We start from the raw sequence: 20,259 nt of genomic DNA on the forward strand, positions 1-20,259 counted from the left end.
TTATCATAAATCTAGTAAGCACACTTATTCTTCAGTCTCATTCTGAATTGCTTCACCTCTGTCCATTTTCACACACTATTCCCTACTCTTGAAACAGAGTCCTCATCCTAACTTAACCAGATGAAATCCCTCCCCTTGACCCAGGACCAGTTCTTACAAGAATCCTTCTACCATCTTCCCTGATGCTCCCATCCCAGGGATATTTTTTTTTCATTTTATTTCCCCATGTTACAAGATAAAATGGAGAGTGTTGGATTTACAGTTCCAGTATATGTTACAATCCCTCTGAGTTTCTATTTTCTCATGTGCATAATGGGAAAAAATAACACCATCACTACCTATTTCACAGAGTTAGGTAAGAGAATAGCTTTGTAAATTAGTAATTACTATATAAATGGGATAAAAATGGAATCTTTGATCCTTCATTTGCCACTACTCCACACTCCCCTGAATTATTCCATCATGTACCAGGAATCTCAGCATCCTAGAAGTTTACTTTAACCCTAGAACTCACCTCATCAGTACTCTGAGCCTCTGAGCTCTTTTCTAACAATGCAAGATTAATAGCTCCTCCAAGAATCTAAGTTTAGGAGGGTATCCAGGCCAGGCATTTTTTTTTTAAATTTCCTATCCAGCTTTACTCATCTTGATTTCTCCATCAAGACCCTTTTTTTCATATGGTATCTTCTGTCTCTCCACTCTCCTTTCCATTTTTCTTTTGCATTTGTCTTACATTAGAATTTAAGTTCCTTGAAAATGGAAATCTGTCTTTTACCTTCTTTTGCATTCTCAAAGTTTAGCATAATGTCTGACACACACATTTGATAAAGATTTAATGAGTGACTAATAAATCCATTATTTTATCATCATGGATACTTTTTGTAAAAAGTACAGCTTACATCCTCAAAATATTTTTTCTACTCATGTGATCTAATATGTGTGTTTGTGTGTGTGTATATGTGTGTATGTTGGTGTTTCTTTTCAAAAACACACCCAGGTGATAAAAGAGTTCAGATCTTTCATTGTGTCCTTCAATATAGCCCGGTTAGCTCAAGCCCATCTCTCTGCTTGGTTCCAAGAGCTCTGCCTGAATGTCTCCAAATCTAAAGGTTTGTCCTTCCGACTCCAGCCAGCCCCAAGGTGGAAGATGCAATGAATCTCTTGCCTCGAAGATAGGGCTTGTGGCTTCCTCCCAGAGTGCTCCTCTCCGACCCCATCAACCATATTGAACCAAGCCAAATTAGATAATTATTGTCTCTATCAACTCCAATGGTTTAACAGTTTGTAAAGATTCCAACATGTATACACACACCCACATACATATATACCATCTGTATGTGATGATGTTTTTTTTTCTGCAAATACTATTTAGAAGAGTCACTACATGAGCTAAAAACTTTGCTCTACATTTTTTAATAGTAATTAATGCTAATAGTGCATGTATAGAACAGTATATAAATTATCATTACCTCTAGTTACATATTTAACCTTCCTTCCTTTAAAGTTATATAAGCCCTTAATGAGGTCTATTACATCATTTCCTTAACAGTGAAGGTTCTATAGCCTACTCACTAGGTGTTTCTCCAATGCCCTTTGGGTAATTTATAAATTACCCCAATATTTTGGCACTTTATAAATACCATCTCATTTAATCCTCATAATAATCTAGAGAAATATGTGTTACTATTATTAATTACAGATAAGGAAATTGAGGTAGAAAATGGTTAAGTGACTTGCCTGGATATCTAAGACAGAATTTGATTTAAGGTCTTCCTTACTCTAAATATAACACTCTATCTATTGACCACTTAGCTTCCTCTAACAAGTGTACCTATTAACCTGTCTGTTTATATGTATATACTGATGAATTAATGAATTGTCTTTCCAAATACATATCATAATGTGATAAATATGTCTGTTTTAATTTGCTTTATTTTTAATATATAGATAAATCGATCTCATCTGTTTTCCCCCTATGAATTTCATAGAAAAGGCCTCACAGATTTTTAGAACTTAATGCAATTAGTAATAAAATCTGCAAATTGAAAAGCAGCCTGACATAACTCACTGGGGATACAAAATGGATAAAGAGCCTGCATGATCTAATAACACATTTTACCTGTGTGACCCTGGGAAAGTCACTTAACTACTTAATGCACTTTATAGAGAAGATGCTTACTTGCACTAATAGATGTAATGTGCTTACTGGAAAGTTGCACAGAGCAGTGAAATCACAGATCCAGTCTCCCTATCCCTGATTTGAAAAATGAAGCCCTTGTCTTACCATCAATGGAATCCTATTTGTCCTCTATACAGAAAATGTTCCATGATCCTCTAACTTTTCTTGGTGGGACAATTTCCTTTTTAATGTGTATGTATACACACATACTCTTTTATATGAAATATATATACATATATATGTACATACATATATATTTCACAATATATTACATATATTGAAAAGTATCTCTATAGTTGCCTCAGTCTAAAAATCTTCACAATTTTGTCACATGAACTACTGAAACAGCCTGCTAGTTGCTCTTCATGTCATATCTCTCCCTACGCCAATCTATCATCCACTGGACTGTCAATGTGATCTTCCTAATATTCAGGTCCAACCATGTCATTCACTTTATTCAATACATTCTAGTAACTCCCTGTCACCACTTGGATAAATACAAAATTCTCTGTTTGGTATTTAAAGTCCTTCATAATCTCTATCCCACAACATACCCATATTCACACATGCTCACACACACATAGATGCACATGCACACATCCACATAAACACATTTTGCAGCCCAGTGATACTGTCATTATTGATAATTCCTTAAACATGACACTTCATTTCCCAACTTCAGGTATTTTTACTGACTCTTTATCATACCTGGAAAGCTTTTCCTTCTATACTTCTCTGGGCTTCCCCGACTTCCAGCAAGTTTCAGTTAAAATTTCACCCTCTATGGAAGTCTTTCCTGATTCTCCTTAATCCTCTGTGCCTTCATTCCAATATTTTCTTTGTATAATTTGGGTGGCTGGGCAGATATGGATAGAGCACCAGGTCTGCCATCAAGAAAAATCATCTTCCACACTTAAAATTTGGCCTTAGACATTTATGAGCTCTTTGACCCTGGGCAAATCACTTATCCCTGTTAGCCTCAGTTTTCTCATCTGTACAATGAACTGGAAAAAGAAATGGCAAACCACCGGTAAAAATCTTTACCAAGATCACCCCCAAGGAGGTCTTGAAGAGGTGGACATAACTCAAACAACTCAACAATAGCCACAAAAACAAACTTGTTTGCATGATGTCTCCTCCATTAAACTGTGAGCTTCTTGAAAGCTGACACTTTTTTTAAAACTTTTTTTTTTGTATCCTCAGTGAGTAGTGCAATGTTTAGTACTAAATAGGCTTACAACAATACTTATTGAATAATTGACTTGTACTTCTGGGAAACACAATATAGCAACTTTGATGATGGTTTTTGTATAAATACTTATCTGTTCAAACAATAAAAAAGAAAATGGGACTTTTATCATTTTATATTTCTCAATGCTATAACTGATAGTATGGTCAGCTATAAGAATAATGTACAAAAGCCTACAAATTGCTTTTTCATATTTTCATCAAGAAAGCCCCAACTCAGTAAAAAGCTATTTATACAAAGATTGTATAGATAAGATTATAAAAGGGAGTAGGTACCCATCTTCAATATTCACAGATTTTTTAGGAGGCATTTTTTTGTCCTTGTTGAAACTGCTTTCTATGATATATCACATTCTTTTAGAATCATTTCCCAATTTGGATATATTGAACATTGTGTCAATTCAAGCAATGATTTTATATATACAGATACACATATATGTATATATAAGTGTATAAGTATATGTATATACAAATGTATGTTTGCATTTATGTATATGCATGTATGTAAATATGTGTTTTTATGACAAAGATATAAACACACACATGTAGTCCAAATATTCAATTGTAAAGACATCCTGATGATTCAATTTATTAATATAAGACTTTTGGGAACATGCTGCAAATGGATAACAGAATAGGCCCAGAATTGGGAAGAAATTATGTGTGTTGTATTACATTTTATATACTATAATCTCAAATTATTTAAATAGCAAAATTATATTTCTTTAACACTAACTTTAAATTTTGCCAAAGAAACAAAGCTGCCAAGGAAAAGGAAAGCAAATTAATTTACATAATAGCCAAAGTAATAAGAATAACAGGACAAAAAGCAGAAGAAATTTCAAACCTTTGTAGATACAATTGAAAGAACCTCGAATATATGTGGAATAAAATTATTTGCTGAAATTTCCAAAGTAGTCTATTTTCACTACCAATAAAAGTGGAACCCTAACATTAGACAACTATCACTTGGCTACTTGATGTTTTACATGAGGTGGGCAAAATGAAACTTAAAAAGATCAGACAGAAAAGGATCTAGAACTCACTAAATATTAATAGAAAAAAATCCATTCCAAAGATAATACAATTGCTGTAGTGAATAGATGGCTGGCACTGTAATCAGGTGGAAAACCTCCAAAACAAAAACACTTGAGCTCAAGCTCTACCTCTTAAATACCCTATTTTATCTTAGACAAATTATTTAAACTATTGGTACCCCTAGCAAATTTCTAAGATTAAAAACAACAGATGAATTATTTATCAATATTAACATAAGACTTTTATACAGATATTTCCTCACATTGCAGAAAAAATAAGTCTGGATGTGTTCATACATGGATTTAATTTATCTAGGTATTTATTTATCTATATTTCTATCTTTGTATCTATAAAATATACATATAGAACTTCAAGATATTCCATGAAATCCCAAATATGTATTTGAAGGAACTTAAAAATTCATTTAATTTAACCTACAAATAAAATCCCTTTTACAACATTCCTGATAAGTTTCCATTCAGCCTCTACTTGAAGACTGTAAATTAAGAGGTACTTGCAACTCATTTTACTTGAGATAATTCTAATTATCTAGAAGTTTTGTTTTTTTTTAAGTCAAGGTGAAATGTGCTCCAAAGAAGAGAAGACCTTCTTATTTCCCTCAAAACTGAACCACACACACACACACACACACACACACACACACACACACGCAGACATGCTGCGTGCACGCTTTCTCGCTCTCTCTCGGTTATTTTATGCAGCAATAAAAATAGAAAAAATGAGCAAAAAGCTCATGGACCCAGAATTAGCTAACATGTTAGATGTTTAGGATATATCTTACTAGACTAACAGATGCACCAATCTTATTAAAAAAAAAAAAGACAACGGTTATCAGATGAACATTCTAAGTGTTTTATTGGGATTCCTAAAACAGTGAATAGAATAGGATATCTGCAATATGCTGAATGATAGTTGGATAGCCATGAATAAAAATCACACAAAACAGGAAGACATGGGGCAATCATGAGATCACAAATTCCATTTTAATGTATGAATATGCACAAAATCTACAGGACCTGAGAAAGCATGGGGGATTTGGATCCTGCAAATGTGAAGGGATAACCTTCATGCTTGAGGTAATCAATGTTTCAAGTAGAAGTATGTTTAAAATTGTGAGGAGCATCAGTAATTTTTATAACATTTCTAGTAATAACATTTAACTACAAATACATATAATAGTTTTCTTTAAATTTAGAAGCAAAATGCAAATATAAAAATTATAAAATAACAAAGTACTAGCATTCTTCATGTTTTCTAAGATTTTCTTTTGCCACACATCAACATATCACTCCTAGACTGTATGAGCATGTATTTCCCTTTGCAAGTTAATGAAATCTAGAGTAGATGGAGTTAGAATGAGAAAAGGCCAAACATCAATTCCTACTGAAATCAAAGACTGTGATGAATGCTTTTGGATTCGAATGAATGTCTCTAATCCTTCTGTTTGAAAATGTGCCAAAAGAATAATATATTTTTCCTATCCATTATTTTAATTTATTGAATGAGTGCTGAAATTGTTTTCTTGGTTAGGAAAGGACAGATTTCTAAAGATATTTTTGATTGTTTGCTTTGGGCTGATGCAGTGATTTTTAAGAATCCTTAGTAATACATTCTTAAACCAAAATGTTACTGGAGAGATTGTTTTATTTTGGTACTAATGCTTGTGTATTGTATGTTTTATTTTGAAAATTATAATTCAACTATATCATTTATAGCATTAAAAAGAAAATTAGAAATTAACAGACTTTGCTGGGAAGAATAAACAATGAATAGAAAGAACTACCTATAGTGAAAATTATTTGCTGTTGGACATGAATTATCATTTATTTTTCCCCATTCCCTACTCAAACTTTCTTAATCCATCTTTAAATTCAGACCTAGGAATTTCCAGGGAAATAAAAATAATCATAAGGGGAAAAATTGAATAGAACCTAGACTTTCAAGTTGATAGAACTCTTATTAACAAAAAAATGGTACATTGTCTCCTGCCGGGACAGCTTCTCAGAAAACTATTCCCAGTTCCTGCAGACATGCAAAGACATTTTACCACCCTGGGGGGGGCAGAGTCAAATTAATATCATAGCTTGCATTTTCCTACCTGTTTAAGAATTTTTCTTATTTTTTCAATCTGTACTTCAAATGAAGTTGAGAGAACCAAATTCTCAAGCATTTTATAAGAACCTGCTAGGAACATTTGCAGTGGTCTGAGTTTAAAGGGTCAATGTGGATGAAAAACTCAGGGGTGCAATAGAATAAGGCTATATGAGTCAGTGAGAAAAAACAGGTGGTGTTTAAATTAAAATATATACATCAGCACCTCTCCTCAAAGGATAATAAGGAAGATTTTCAGTACTGATTGTAGGTTGAATAAGCAGGGTCCCAGTGGAGGCAGACATCTTGAGAGAATCGATTAAGTTAGTTTGGCCTCCATTCTCTCGAATATAATAATATGGAAGTCAATAAACTTTCCTAAACTTCAGATCTTGATCTTACTCTTTCATGTAGCCTTCTAAAAATAATCTCTTCTGATTCAAATCAATAAGTATAATTAAAAATAAACTATTTGAGGGACAGGATTTATTTTCTGTTGTTTGAATTTTTTTGTTTTCAAATAGTCAGTGCCTAGTCTTGTGCATGGCACAATGTATTCACAAATGTTTGTTTAATGAATGACAATCATTACAATAGCAACTTCATTTCCTCTACATCCCTAAAAATTAAGTAACACCTACATAAAGTTAACTATTTAGTATTGATTTAATTAAGTAAGGCTACAGTACTCTGGTATCTTCTCCTAAAACAGTCTTATGAGAAGTTCAAGCAGATCTCCAAGAAATCAATGCTATAAGAGCTGTTAAGAACATAGCTTAATCTACTAGGAAAATGTTTACTTGTATTTGACTGTATGCTTTATAAGATACTAATCCATCATTTATCTCCTCACTCTTACCCATGAGTGTTTTTTTTAAAACTCTGCACTCAAAATCTTTTTATTCAGTATAGTTTTTTTTTGATAATTCAATTTGCTTCTATGGATTCAATTATCTTTCTAGGCAGATGATTCTGAATCTAGATAGCAAAAACTAATCTCTCTCCTAAAATCTAGTTTGTCCTTATGAAAGGACAAGTTCACTTGGATGTTTCATTACAATCTCAAACTGAGCATGTTTCAACTTGGCTCTCTTCCAAGATTCTCTATTTTGTACAAGAACATGAAACTAGTAGCACAGATCTCCCCAGTTATAAGTATTCTGTCCCTCTTATGTGATCTTATATTTAGTTCTTTGTACATATGTTATATTCCCCAGAAAGGAGATGGGAACAAACATTTGTATTGTGTCTAGTAAGTGCCAGACACTGTGCTAAGTGATTAAAAAAAACAAATAACTTATTTGAATATTAACTCCCTGAGGGCAGAGATTATTCTGATTTTTCTTCTGTATTCTCAGAATTTCACACAGTGCTATAAACATGTTCTCATAATATCTTTCATGTATGCACTTCTCTCTTCACAGAAACCTTGGCTTATCATTTCTCATCTGGACTACTATGTATATCTCTGACTCATTTCTACCCATTCCAGTATAAATTTCACTAAACTGCCAGTGTTTTGTTTTTTTTGTTGTTGTTGTTATTGTTTGTTTGTTTTTTGTTTGTTTTTTGCTTAGGCAATTGGGGTTAAGTGAATTGCCCAGGGTCACACAGCTAAAAACTGTTAAGTGTCTGCTGCCAGATTTGAAGTCAGGTCCTGGGGTCACAGTGAGTTTTCTAAAGATTATCTCTGACCATAAGACCCCTCCACCATTCAGCAAGTTCTAGGGGCTCTCTATTATCTCTAGAATCAAATATGAAATATTCTATTTAGCTTTTAAAGCCTTTCAAAAACACAGCGCCTTCTGTTCCTTGTCCTTACCTATCTTATATTTAACTCCACATACTCTACTCCCCATCTATACTTTGGAACATTGCCAGGGATCGGAGAGGAGCATGCTCGGAGGAAGCCCACAAGCCCTCTCTCCGAGGCAAGAGAGATTCATTTTCAACTTTCACCAAGGTGCTGGCTGGAAACTGAAGAAAGCAGAGGCAAAGGACAAGCTGCAAGAGCTCTTAGAACCAAGGAGAGAGAGAGGCGTCTAAGAAAGCTAACCGGGCTTGGAAAGAGATAAGAAATAAACGTTTGAACTTTTATCACCTGGCTGCGTTTGGGTGATTATTACTTTTAACTGAAACTAAGGCTGCCTCCAGAAAACCTCCCCAAGAAACCTGCTCCCAGAGAGAACCACCATTATTATTTTAAAGAAAAAGAACACCACATTTTGGTGGAAAACTACTGTTTTTCACACATAACATTATATCTTAAAAAATATTTTATTGAATTTTTATTTATGGAAAAAACAAATATTTTCCTAACGGTTTAATAAAAAGATGATTATAGATGAAATTACAAATCTATTTTGTATAAGGTACTCTTCCTTTTAAATATACAATAAAATTACCATGTAAATTTCCCCTTTCCCTTCCCCTTCCTTCCTGCCCCAGAGTTGACTACTGATTAGATACAAATAAGTATATGCCACAGATCCCATGTTTGAAAGTTGATAGGAGTATCAATACAATCAGTCATAATATATGGGAGAACCTGATCAATCTTCCAACATCATTTGCTAAAATCATTTTTTTTAATCTTTCAAACTGTTTCCATTCATATCTGAAACTTTGAATCTACTGAGATATGTCCATAGTATTTTTCTGGCTCAAAAAAGATTTCTGAAACAACATATAATGATAATACAAGAAAATGAGATACTTTTATCTCAAATTGCTAGGCAGTAGGCTTTGTTTCCAGGAGGATTATCATTGAATTTTTGTAAAACATCACAGTGAATATAGTTTCCCATCAAATCAGTAAATGAGCTAAACTACTCTTATATTATGCCATGTTAAAGCCATTTCCTAAGTCTGTTCATACCCTTGAAGCCTCTATAGTCATAATTCCAATTGTTATGAAAATGTTCTCCCAAATTTAGAACCCAGGGGACATCATAATGTTCATTGATATGATAAATACCAGGAATCACTGAAACTAATGATTATCCTCCCAATCAACCAAAATGGAAAGGTTGATCATTTCTTATTCCTTTTTTCATTTGATCTTCATTTCTAATCAATCATCAATTCCTCATTTTTACTTGAAAATTTCATGATAAAAGCTACTGCTTTTTATTTTCACTGCTGCACTCATTGTAATTACCTGTATTATCTGTATTGTAGAGTATTTTAATATCTTCCTGACCATCTATTAATTCATTAAATTATTATTTCTTAATTTAACTATTGCCCTCAAGGAGCTTACATTAAACTGCTTTTTCCTATCACTACAAGATTAATTTTCCTAAAGTAGAGCTCTGATAATTGATTCCTTGGCCCAAAAATTTTCAGTGGTTCACCATTTTCTAAATTCCTTAGTTCTGTAAATCAAGGCTCTATATGATCTAATTCCAATCGAATTTCTAGAGTTTAATAAGTAACTATATAACTACATTTGTGTATAAAAGGACACACATACACACATTAAATTTTAAGTACAATGGAAGATTTGCTGTTCTCCAAACATTTCACTTTCTTGCCTTCACAATTTTTTCTTGTTATTTCATACCTTTGACATATCTCTTATAATTTCTATATATTAAGATGCTTGCAATTGTTGAAGGTCAATTCAAATATTATATTATCTATTAAATCTTCCTAGATCAACATCAGATGGATATGTTCTCTTTAGTATCTCTTGTACTCACTCTTCTTCAAGGATAATCATATAAGTATTCATTAAGTCTTTACTACCCAACAGGCAGTGAGTGAGCCAACTACAGAGAAAATAGACACAAAACTAAAAATTCTTTCCCATAAATAAAACAATGGGAATAAATAAGATTAAAACAAAATATAAAATATATACAGAGAGTAATTAATATTTTTACAGATTTTGCAGAAAAGATCTCACAATTAACAATATTAAGATAAGTATCTTGAAGAGATTAAACAAGCTAAATTTTGAAGGAATCCTGAGTCTTAGAAGGTAGAAGAGAAATCCATGGGGAACAGGTTTTGCAAAGGTACTGAGACAGGAAGTGAAATGTTACATATGGAATAAGAAATTGTGCTGGGACACTGATTATATGAAGGAGAATAATGTTCAATAAGTCTGAAAAGAAGTTAAGGAGATACCATATGAATGTTTTTAAAAATCTAAAAAAGAGAGTATTTGCATTTTGTCATTGAGGCAAGAGAAAGTTAGAGGAGACCTGAGGAAAGGAATGAAATGGTCAGACCTTTATCTCAGTTATATGAATTTGATAGTTATGTAGATAGTGAATTAAAGAGGGAAAATACTGGAAGCAAGGGAAACCAATAAATTATCTGTCAAGGTATAATGGTTTTAATTGTGGATACATATACATTTGCGTAATATGTTTTATCTTCTACACTAGATTTTAAGCTCCTTGAGGGGGGTAGAATCATGTTTTATTCACCTTTTTAATTATCTTTTCCTCCCAGGATGCAGTAATTGCCTAATGAATAATTATCATATTAAGTAAAGAATCATTATGGAGTGGAAAGTTGTGAGTTCAACCTATAATTTGCCTATTCAAATGTCCAGAAATCATCCTATAGCAAACTACAAATGGCTTTTAGATCATCTTTTATTGAGCATTTCGTGTAATAAATATTTAAAAGTTTAATGTACTTTCAGAGGAAGAACCAAGATGGTGGAGAAAAGGAAGCAATTACCCCCATGATTCTCTTCCCAATGACTTTAAAATAATATGTCAGATTGAACTCTGGAGCAGGAGAGACAAAATAAGGTTGGGATGATACATTTTCCTACCTCAAGACAACTGAGGAATTTTGTGACACTTGTGTTAAAACTGGCCTGAAGCCCATCTAGTAGCAACAGCAGCTGTGAGCCTTAAAAGTGGCAACACCTTCAGTAATTATTGAGTCAGAAATTATAAGGTGATCTGGCAACTGATGAGAAAGAGATTAAATGCATCCTCTGCTAGCAATTAGTGTAAAACTGAATACTATTTGGCAAATCCATTAACTAGTTCCAGAACAGAGAGGAGTGCTTTTGATCACAAAAAAGTAAGGGCCCTGAAGAGCAGTAGTTTGTCTTTACAGCTACAAATTAATCAGGAGTCCTTCCTATAAAAGGACCAGAGCACAGCCTAAGAGAGTGGTGGCCACACCTCTCCATCAATCAACCCTTCTTGGAAGTACCAAAAACTTTTAAGTCCCCACAAAACTAGTTCTGGAAACAGCAATTTAGAAAAGCCTGAAATTTGGGATAGCATCCCCCAAGCTAAACAGAGCCCAACTTTAACAAAATGTCCAAAGTCAAGAAACAGATGGGGAAAAAAGAGCAAACAACAAAAATAAAATAACCTAATCATAAAAAGATACTATGGTGACTAGAAGATCAAGATATAAACCCAGAAGACAACAATATCAAAATAGCTAAAATGAAAGTATCAAAAAGAAAAAGTGATAGTAAAACTGATAATTTAAGTGAAATGGATGAATATGCGAAAATCTAATATTTAAATAACCCTCTCTTAGAACAGAAATTGAACAAATCATTTATGAGTTCCCTAAGAAAAAAATCCCCAGGACTACATGGATTTACATGTATTCTTTCAGTTTAAGGAAATTAATCCCACTACCAAATAGTAAAAATAGAATATATATATATATATATATATATATATATATATGTATATATATATATGTATGTGTGTATATATAGCTCAATTTTTATTATTAATATTGATGAAAATTTTAAAATCAAATACTAGCATGGAGATTATTGCAATATATCACAAAGATCATATACTATGACTTAGTGGGAATTATACCAGGAAGACAAAACTAGTTTAATATCAGGAAAACTATAAGTATAATTGACCTTATTAATAACAAACAATCCATCAAATAAATCATTACCATTCCTAGATATTACCAACAAAACACAGCAGGAAGAGACATAAAGAAAAATGCATTTGAAATAGCTGTAGAAATTATACAATATTTGGAAATCTAAATGCCAAGACAAACCCCAAAACTATATGTATATAATTACAAAACATTTTGCACAAAGATCATAGCAAGTAGAGAAATATTAATTGATCATAGTTAAGCTAAGTTAATATAATAAAAATGACAATTCTAAGAATTATTTTGTAGATCTAAAAAAAATAATAAAATTTATCTGGAAAACAAACCGATCAAGAGTATCAAATGAATCATTAAGGAAAAAAATGTGATGAAAGATTGTTTAGTGCTACCTAATTTCAAGCTATATTTGAGTGGTAATCACCAAAACAATCTGGTGTTGTCTAATAAATAAAATTGTAGGTCAGTGGAATAGATTGGGTAAATAATATACTGTAGTAAATTACAATAGTAATCTACTGTTTGATAAAAAATCCAAATTCTTCTGGCAAAAACTCATCATGACAAAAATTTCTTGGAAAATTGGAGAGAAGTTTGTCACAAACTAGGCATTGATAAACATATCATACCATATGCCAACATAAGTTCAAAATGGATACATGATTTAGGCATAAAAGATGATATCCTAAGCACATTAGGGGAGTAAAGAAAATTCTATCCAAAAGGACTATGGATAAGGGAAGAGTTTATGACCAAACAGGAGAGTAAAAGATCAAAGGAAGTAAAATGAATTATTTTGATTATATGATTTTTTTAAAAATTTACACAAATAAAACTGATGTAGCCAACATCAGAAGGAAAGAAGGAAAGTGAGGGACAATTTTAAAGCAAGTTTATCTGATAAAGGCCTTGTTTCTCAAGTTTATATACAATTGAGCCAAATTTATAGAAATTAAAAACCATTCCCCCAAGTGATAAATGGTCAAAAGAAATGAACAAGTTTACAGACAAAGAAATCAAAACTATCTATAATTTCAAAAAAGTGCTCTAAATTACTGTTTATTAAATAAAGCAACTCTGAAGGACCACTGCATGTCTTTCAGATTGCTTAACATGATAGAAAATGACAATGATAAATGATGGAGGTAATCTGCAAAATAGGAAAATTAGTGCACTTTTGGTAATTGTAAATGGATCCCACCATTCTAGAGAGCATTCGGAACTTTTCCAAAGGACTGTCAAAATTTTTCTATCCTTCGATCTAGCAATGCCATTATTAGGTCTATAATCCAAAAATACCAAATAAAAGGTACAAAGATCTATTTGTACAAAAAATATTTATAGCAGCTCTTTTTGTTCCTGTACTAGTCATGGTATTTGATTGTGATGAAACACTATTGTGTTTTAAGAAATGATGAGCAGCATGATCTCAGAAAAACTAAGGAAGACTTATATGAACTCATAAAAAGTAGCAAAAGTAGAATATTGTGTACAGTAATAGTAATATGATAAGGATGATCAATTGTGAAAGATACAGTAATCCTGATCAAGAAAATGATTCAAAACAATTCCAAAGGACCTATGTATCAAATGGTATTCACCTCCTAAGAAATATCTGATGAACTATGAATGCACACTGAAACAGACTTTTTTCTCTTAATTTTTCTTACTTTTTTGTGACATGACAAATATGGAAATGCATTTTACATGATTCCTCACATATATAATTGATATCATACTGATTGCCTTCTTAATGGGTGGGAGATGGATGATGAAAGAACAGAGTTTGGAATTCAAAATTTTTTAAACTGAATAAATGCTTTGTTGGCTAAAGGATGGAATTCCCACTGATGCAAAGAATTCAAAGATGCCATTAGAGGATATAACAATTTTTAACTATGAATTGAATCAAATGATGTTTCAAATTCTTTCTACTCCCCTCCCTGCATCATGTTGAAAAGACTAGTAAAAGGGAAAATACAAATATTGATTCATTTTTCCTTTGTAAAAGCATATATGTAAAAGCACTATGTAAAGCATAATAACATTTAAAAAAACGACAGCCTTTGTGTACATGAAATTTCTATGATTTTTAAATTTATTTTATTCATACTTCATATTGCTTCAGTTTTGAAAGCCATTAAGATTTATATATTATACCTATTGTATGATTTATGCTCTCATTCATTTTACCAAATTGATTTGATCCCTCACCCTTACCACTATCTTGACCCAGATTTGATTATAATTATGAATTATAAATATAAATCTCATGCTATTTAGGTGAAGTTACAGCAATATTGTTGTTGTTTTCATTAAAAAACTATATTTCATTATATTATTTACTTCAATAGTTCAAGGCAGTTTTCATGAATCATCACCAAAAAAATTGATAATCTGAGGACCACACATAATAAAAACCTCTTTAGGAAATGATTTTCAAGAAATCAGTGTCATTTCTATAACGTGCAGGCATCAGAGTAGGGATTTTATAATAATTTAAATGTAGTAAAGCTCACAAATTAATAATAATAACACTAGTACTTTTATACTGTATGGAAGTTTATGAAGCTATACACATATTATCTCATTGCTCTTTTGCTTCACATTGCAACTCTGGGAAGCAAGTATTTTATTATTCCCATTTCATAAATTAAGAAACTGAGGCAGAAAGTATTTAAGTTATTGGCACAGAGTCACACAGGTGGAGTGAAAAGTTCTATTTGAACACAGTTTTTCCTGACTGTGGATCCAAAATTAGTAGCTGTAAGGATCATTAGGAGAAAAATCACAGTGTAATCAGACAAATGAAAAAAGAGTCTAGCATAAACAATTGTAGAATATATTGTATTAATACAAAGATCAATCAATCAACAAGCATTTAATTCCCTGTTGCATGTGTAAAATATATGGTTTGTTGTGTATATAACTGTTAGTAATACAATTAGTTATGTTTAATTTACCATACATCACCTGTGGGCATTCTATTGCTAGGAGACAGAGTAGTTCAATGGATTCAGCAGAGGACTGGGAAACAAATGTTCTAATTTTGGCTTCAGTTCTTACTTTTCGTATCTGTAAAATAATAATAATAATGATGATGATGCCTCTCTTTCATCCTCTCCTGATAGGATGTTTCGAATACTAAAAGTTATTCTGCAAAACATTCAGCAAACATAAAACACATTTAAAATGCTAACTTGCTGTGTAAGAATTTTTCTTGAAACTGCTGTATCTTGCTTACAACAGAATTCTCTGGTCCATGGATCACTCCTTTTAATATGTTTTATTGATTTTCTGATATAAGATTTTAACAACAAATGAAAAGCTTAAGCCCAACAATTAAGGAAAGATTATGAACTAAAGTACCATTACAAAGTAGACTCTCCTAATGAAATCTATTTATAAAATCAGTAAGTAGTGTACAGTGTAAAACAAGTTAGGCTATTTATATAACCAAAGTACATCTTTTTTTTCTAGATTTAAAAACAGGTTTATTTTCATATCATTTATATCTTAGAGTATTTCCTTCTCTTCCCAGCAGGATTCACAATTTGACTCAAGTTCAGTCAATATAGCATATATTTCCCACATTTTTCATTTTGCAATATTTGGAAAATAGGAAAAGTAAGTAAATTGAATTATGTTAGGAGATGTTTTTTTTCTCAAATTATATGCATAATTTTCAGTAAATGAAGCCTTTAGTTGGACATTTTCCTCTTGGGTGTAGGATTAAAGTGATCTACTTTATACTAGGTTGCTGTTGCCACTTAATTAAAAAAAAACTCAATTTCCTGGTACTGGTAAAGTCTCACAATATTTTTTTTTCTGTACCTTCGTGTGTATGTATGTATATATATATATATATATACATATATATATATATATATATATATATATATATGACATATAATGATGCTGGCCCTCTGAAAAAGGAATGTATAACAATAATATTAGCAGAAGGAGGAAAAAGGAGAGGGAAAAAATGAGAAAAGGGGAAGGGAAACAGGAGAAAAAGGAGAAGGAAGAGGAGGAAGAATCAGGAATGAAGGGAGTAGAGAATGAACATGGGGAGAAGCAAAGACGAGAAAGAGAAAGAGAAGACCTTTCAAATAATGTCTTAAAGACTGCTAAGCATTCTGTATACATTATCTCATTTGATTTCCTTATCCAAAAATGATAACAATAATAAAAAAACCCACAACACTGTGAGGAAACTACATCAGTTATGTTTATTCCCATTTTTATGGATAAGAAAACCTAGGTTCAGGGAAGTAATTAAATTCAACCTTAGGAAGTTACAACAAAAAGCTACCTACTTGAAAAAGATGGTAGAGTTGAGACTTAAATATTTCTTGAATACTCTGTAAAACTTAGACATAGTTGAGTATGCAATAGAAGAAAAAAAGAAGGGGGTGTATGATTCTCCTTGCTACTATGAGCTGTGTTTTTTAAAAGCTGCTTTCAATATCTATACGTGATTGAATGATTTGGCAACACTCTATGCCCAGAACTATGTAATATTTTTAGGAGATGGTTATAGATGTGTCATAAATAAAATTAACCAAAGCCATAGACAGCTCGGAAAAACTAACTATATAAGAGAGAAAAATCATCTTAGTACAGAGGAAAGGTAGAAAGGGAGGAACAGGCACCTGTACAATGAGTGTCACTTTGGCACCTCTCACCCTTCAACTAGGGCAGCAGCAGCCACCACTCTGCTAATGACATTAGTTTTAACAGCAGTGCTGTACATGCTGAGCTAATTCAATGAAGAGTTGACTTGCATCAGCTTGAAACCACTGGGAAAAGGGTTCAATTCAATTTAATTTAATGAATATTTCTGCTAGTCATTGCAAAATATGGGGGGAGACACAAAAAAGAGAAACAAAACAGTCTCTGTTCTTAAGGGACTTGACATTTGGGAGGGCTATGGGGTGTTATCAATTTAACAGTCACATTGCTTTCTAGAATAGCTCTACCTATTCACAGTCTACTCACAGAGCGCTAATGTGTTTATTTTCCCATAACCTCTCCAACATTTATCATTTTCCTTTTTTTGGTCATCTTTTCCAATTCAATAAGTATAAAGTAGAATTCTGGAATTTTTAAATTTCTAATTAATAATCACTTTGAACTTTTTTTCCCACAAATGGCTATAAAAAGCCCAGGCTTTTCCTCTTGTCAATTTCTTTTTATATATTTAAGCCATATATTAACTGGAGAATAGCTTTTCAATCAGTCACCAAACCACAAATCTATGAAAACAAAGCAGGTAAGGTTAATCTCAAATTCTTCCCCTACTTGTTTTTCATTCCACCCTCCTTTTCAGTGCCTCTTCCAAAGCACTGGGTTTCTTCATGATGCTTCCATGGTTGCTTGAGATCTGTCACTTCAGTCTTTCACTGCAGAGGTAACTCTCTAGGTACCAGCACATACTCAAAACATTGCCTACACTTGACACCAACATTTTCATTTTATGCACCCTCACTAAAATGTACCTGCCCTACCTCCTACTCTTTTTAGGGTCCTCCATTTTTGTCCATTTCACAAAATATCAGACCTACTATACTAGTTTATATTCACTAATGTGAATTAGTTTTTCTAAAAAAATAAATTATATTTTAACAAAGGACAATAAGAGACACTTCCTTAAACCAAAGTCAAAAATTCCATTATAAAAATTATATATAAAGAGAAGGTCCTAGGCAAACATCAATGATTTTGTTGCTATTGATTAAAAAAAAAACTATTGGAATTTTTCAGAAAGTAGACTTTAAGATAAACTATATGATTTGCTTTATTGAAAGAAAATAATAACTGTTTCTCTACTAGTTATCAAATAAATTACATAATTAAGTTCAGAAAAGGTCATTAGTAAAAGACTAATCAATAACTTTTTTTTTGTAAATGGATATTCAACATAGCATTTGTTATTATACAGAAAGGATGGGGCCTGTGTCAGGTAAGATTATACATAAATGCTGATGAAATCTTGGGTTTTGTTAAGCAATAGAATTTAACATTATTTCCCAAGATGATATTCAAATCAGTGTTAATGTGACTTATAGATAAATTGTCCTCTAAAGAAAACATTTGTATTTTCAAATCATTCACTCCTAGAAATGAGGGAATATATAATTTTAATGCATCCCATTATGTTGTTATACTTAATATAGCCTCCCAAAGTGACACTATAATACATGAGAGTATTTATATATTTTATTTATCATATGGTTATTTTGCAAGGAGGTATTTAGTCCACATAATTGAATAAAAATGTAGAACTAACAGGCATTTATTTTAGATGCAAATACGAATTTACTGTTTCATACTAAAAGAAAAGAAATATTGCCTGTTAAGTATGATAGAGATCTGAGGCATTTGGTCTACATTTAAGGCATTATTATTATTATTATTATTATTATTATTATTATTATCAGAAATGTTTTATCTATTTCTAAAGTACAGCTGCTCACCTTTAGATCTATATTTAACTGGTTTCCAAAATGGATCGCCAACACTTCATTTCCTCAGTGTATTTAGTTCACAAGGATATAAGGTTAATGTAAGAAATGGTTTTTTAATGCTGATTCAGTATAAGCTAGCAAGAGAACAGCGTTAGATTATGGAAATTGTGTGCCTGAATATGTTTGCCCTTTTAAAACCATTTCTTTGGCATTTTAAGCTCTTCAAAACCTGGCTCCTTCTTACCTTTCCAATCTACTTACAGCTAACTTGCCTTCATTCTCTCTATGATCTATCCACAATTTCTCACATAGCAGGGTCCATATCTGCCCTTTGCCCTGGTTATACCCAATGCTTGAAATTTTCTCCCACTAGACTTCTCTTTTCAGGATTCCCCATTTTATTTCAAGAGTCAACTTAAGGACTACCTATTTAGGAAGGGAGAGCTTTTCTGAAGAAATCCCCTTCTGATTCCCATTCTTCTAGTGTCTTCCCTTGAAAGGTCACCTTGTATTTAATTTATATATGCTATGTATATACTTATGTGGGTGTATGCGTGAGTGCATACACACACATATCTCTCTCTGTGTATATACATACATATATACATGTATACACACATACATTCATACACACACACACACACACACACATATATATATATATATATATATATATATATATATATATATACATACATACACACACATGTTATCTCTATTTGAAATGGAAACTTTTTAAGAAAAAAATTGTTTCAATTTTATCTATTTTTCTTTAGTACTTGACAATTCCTGGCACATGATGGGCACTTGATAAATGCTTGCTGATTTATAGGTTGATTGGCTGAATATCTACAATTTATTTCTTAGAGACAGTATGAAATAATGAAGTTTTCTTTTTGCATATTTTTAATAATAGTGTTTTACTTTTCAAAATACACGAAAATACAGTTTTTAACATTCATCCTTGCAAAACCGTGTGTTCCAAATTTTCCTCCCTCCCTCCTTCCCCTCTCCCCCCCAGCCAGATAGCAAGTAATTCAATATAGCTTAAACGTGCAATTTTTCTAAATATTTTCATGGCATAATTTTAAGAACTGATTGTGTAACTGACTGTGCAAGTCACTTACTCTCTCACTGGTTTGTCAACTCTTTTAAGAGTATAAGTTGCAGTGAAGGGTACAGATCTGCATTAATAAAGAAAGTTTCCTCCATTTAAATGAAAGCACAGGTATAGTCCTTATCATTATTCTAATTTATTCTTTATCCAAAAAAAGGTAATATTTCAGAGGAAGACTTTCCTGAAGAAAATGATAACATTTGAAGCTTACTGTGAAATGATAAAATGGAAATAAA

The 20,259-nt window shown here is 32.0% G+C and overlaps 1 protein-coding gene across 10 annotated transcripts in view; it reads right to left on the reverse strand.

Annotated features, from left to right (window-relative positions):
* Positions 1 to 20,259, reverse strand: part of RALYL (RALY RNA binding protein like) — an 803,768-nt gene that overhangs the window by 585,475 nt on the left and 198,034 nt on the right. For 9 of the 10 annotated variants that reach the window (XM_031946220.1, XM_031946214.1, XM_031946211.1 and 6 more), the window contains one exon: positions 15,410 to 15,511. The exons of the other annotated variant lie outside the window; for it this stretch is intronic. In XM_031946220.1, the coding sequence (XP_031802080.1) occupies positions 15,410 to 15,419 (10 nt within the window). In that variant the 5' untranslated portion in view covers positions 15,420 to 15,511. The remainder of the gene's footprint in view (positions 1 to 15,409; positions 15,512 to 20,259) is intronic. 10 annotated transcript variants of the gene reach the window in all.

This window comes from Sarcophilus harrisii, chromosome 1 (genome assembly GCF_902635505.1).
Source record: "Sarcophilus harrisii chromosome 1, mSarHar1.11, whole genome shotgun sequence".
NCBI lineage: Eukaryota > Metazoa > Chordata > Mammalia > Dasyuromorphia > Dasyuridae > Sarcophilus > Sarcophilus harrisii.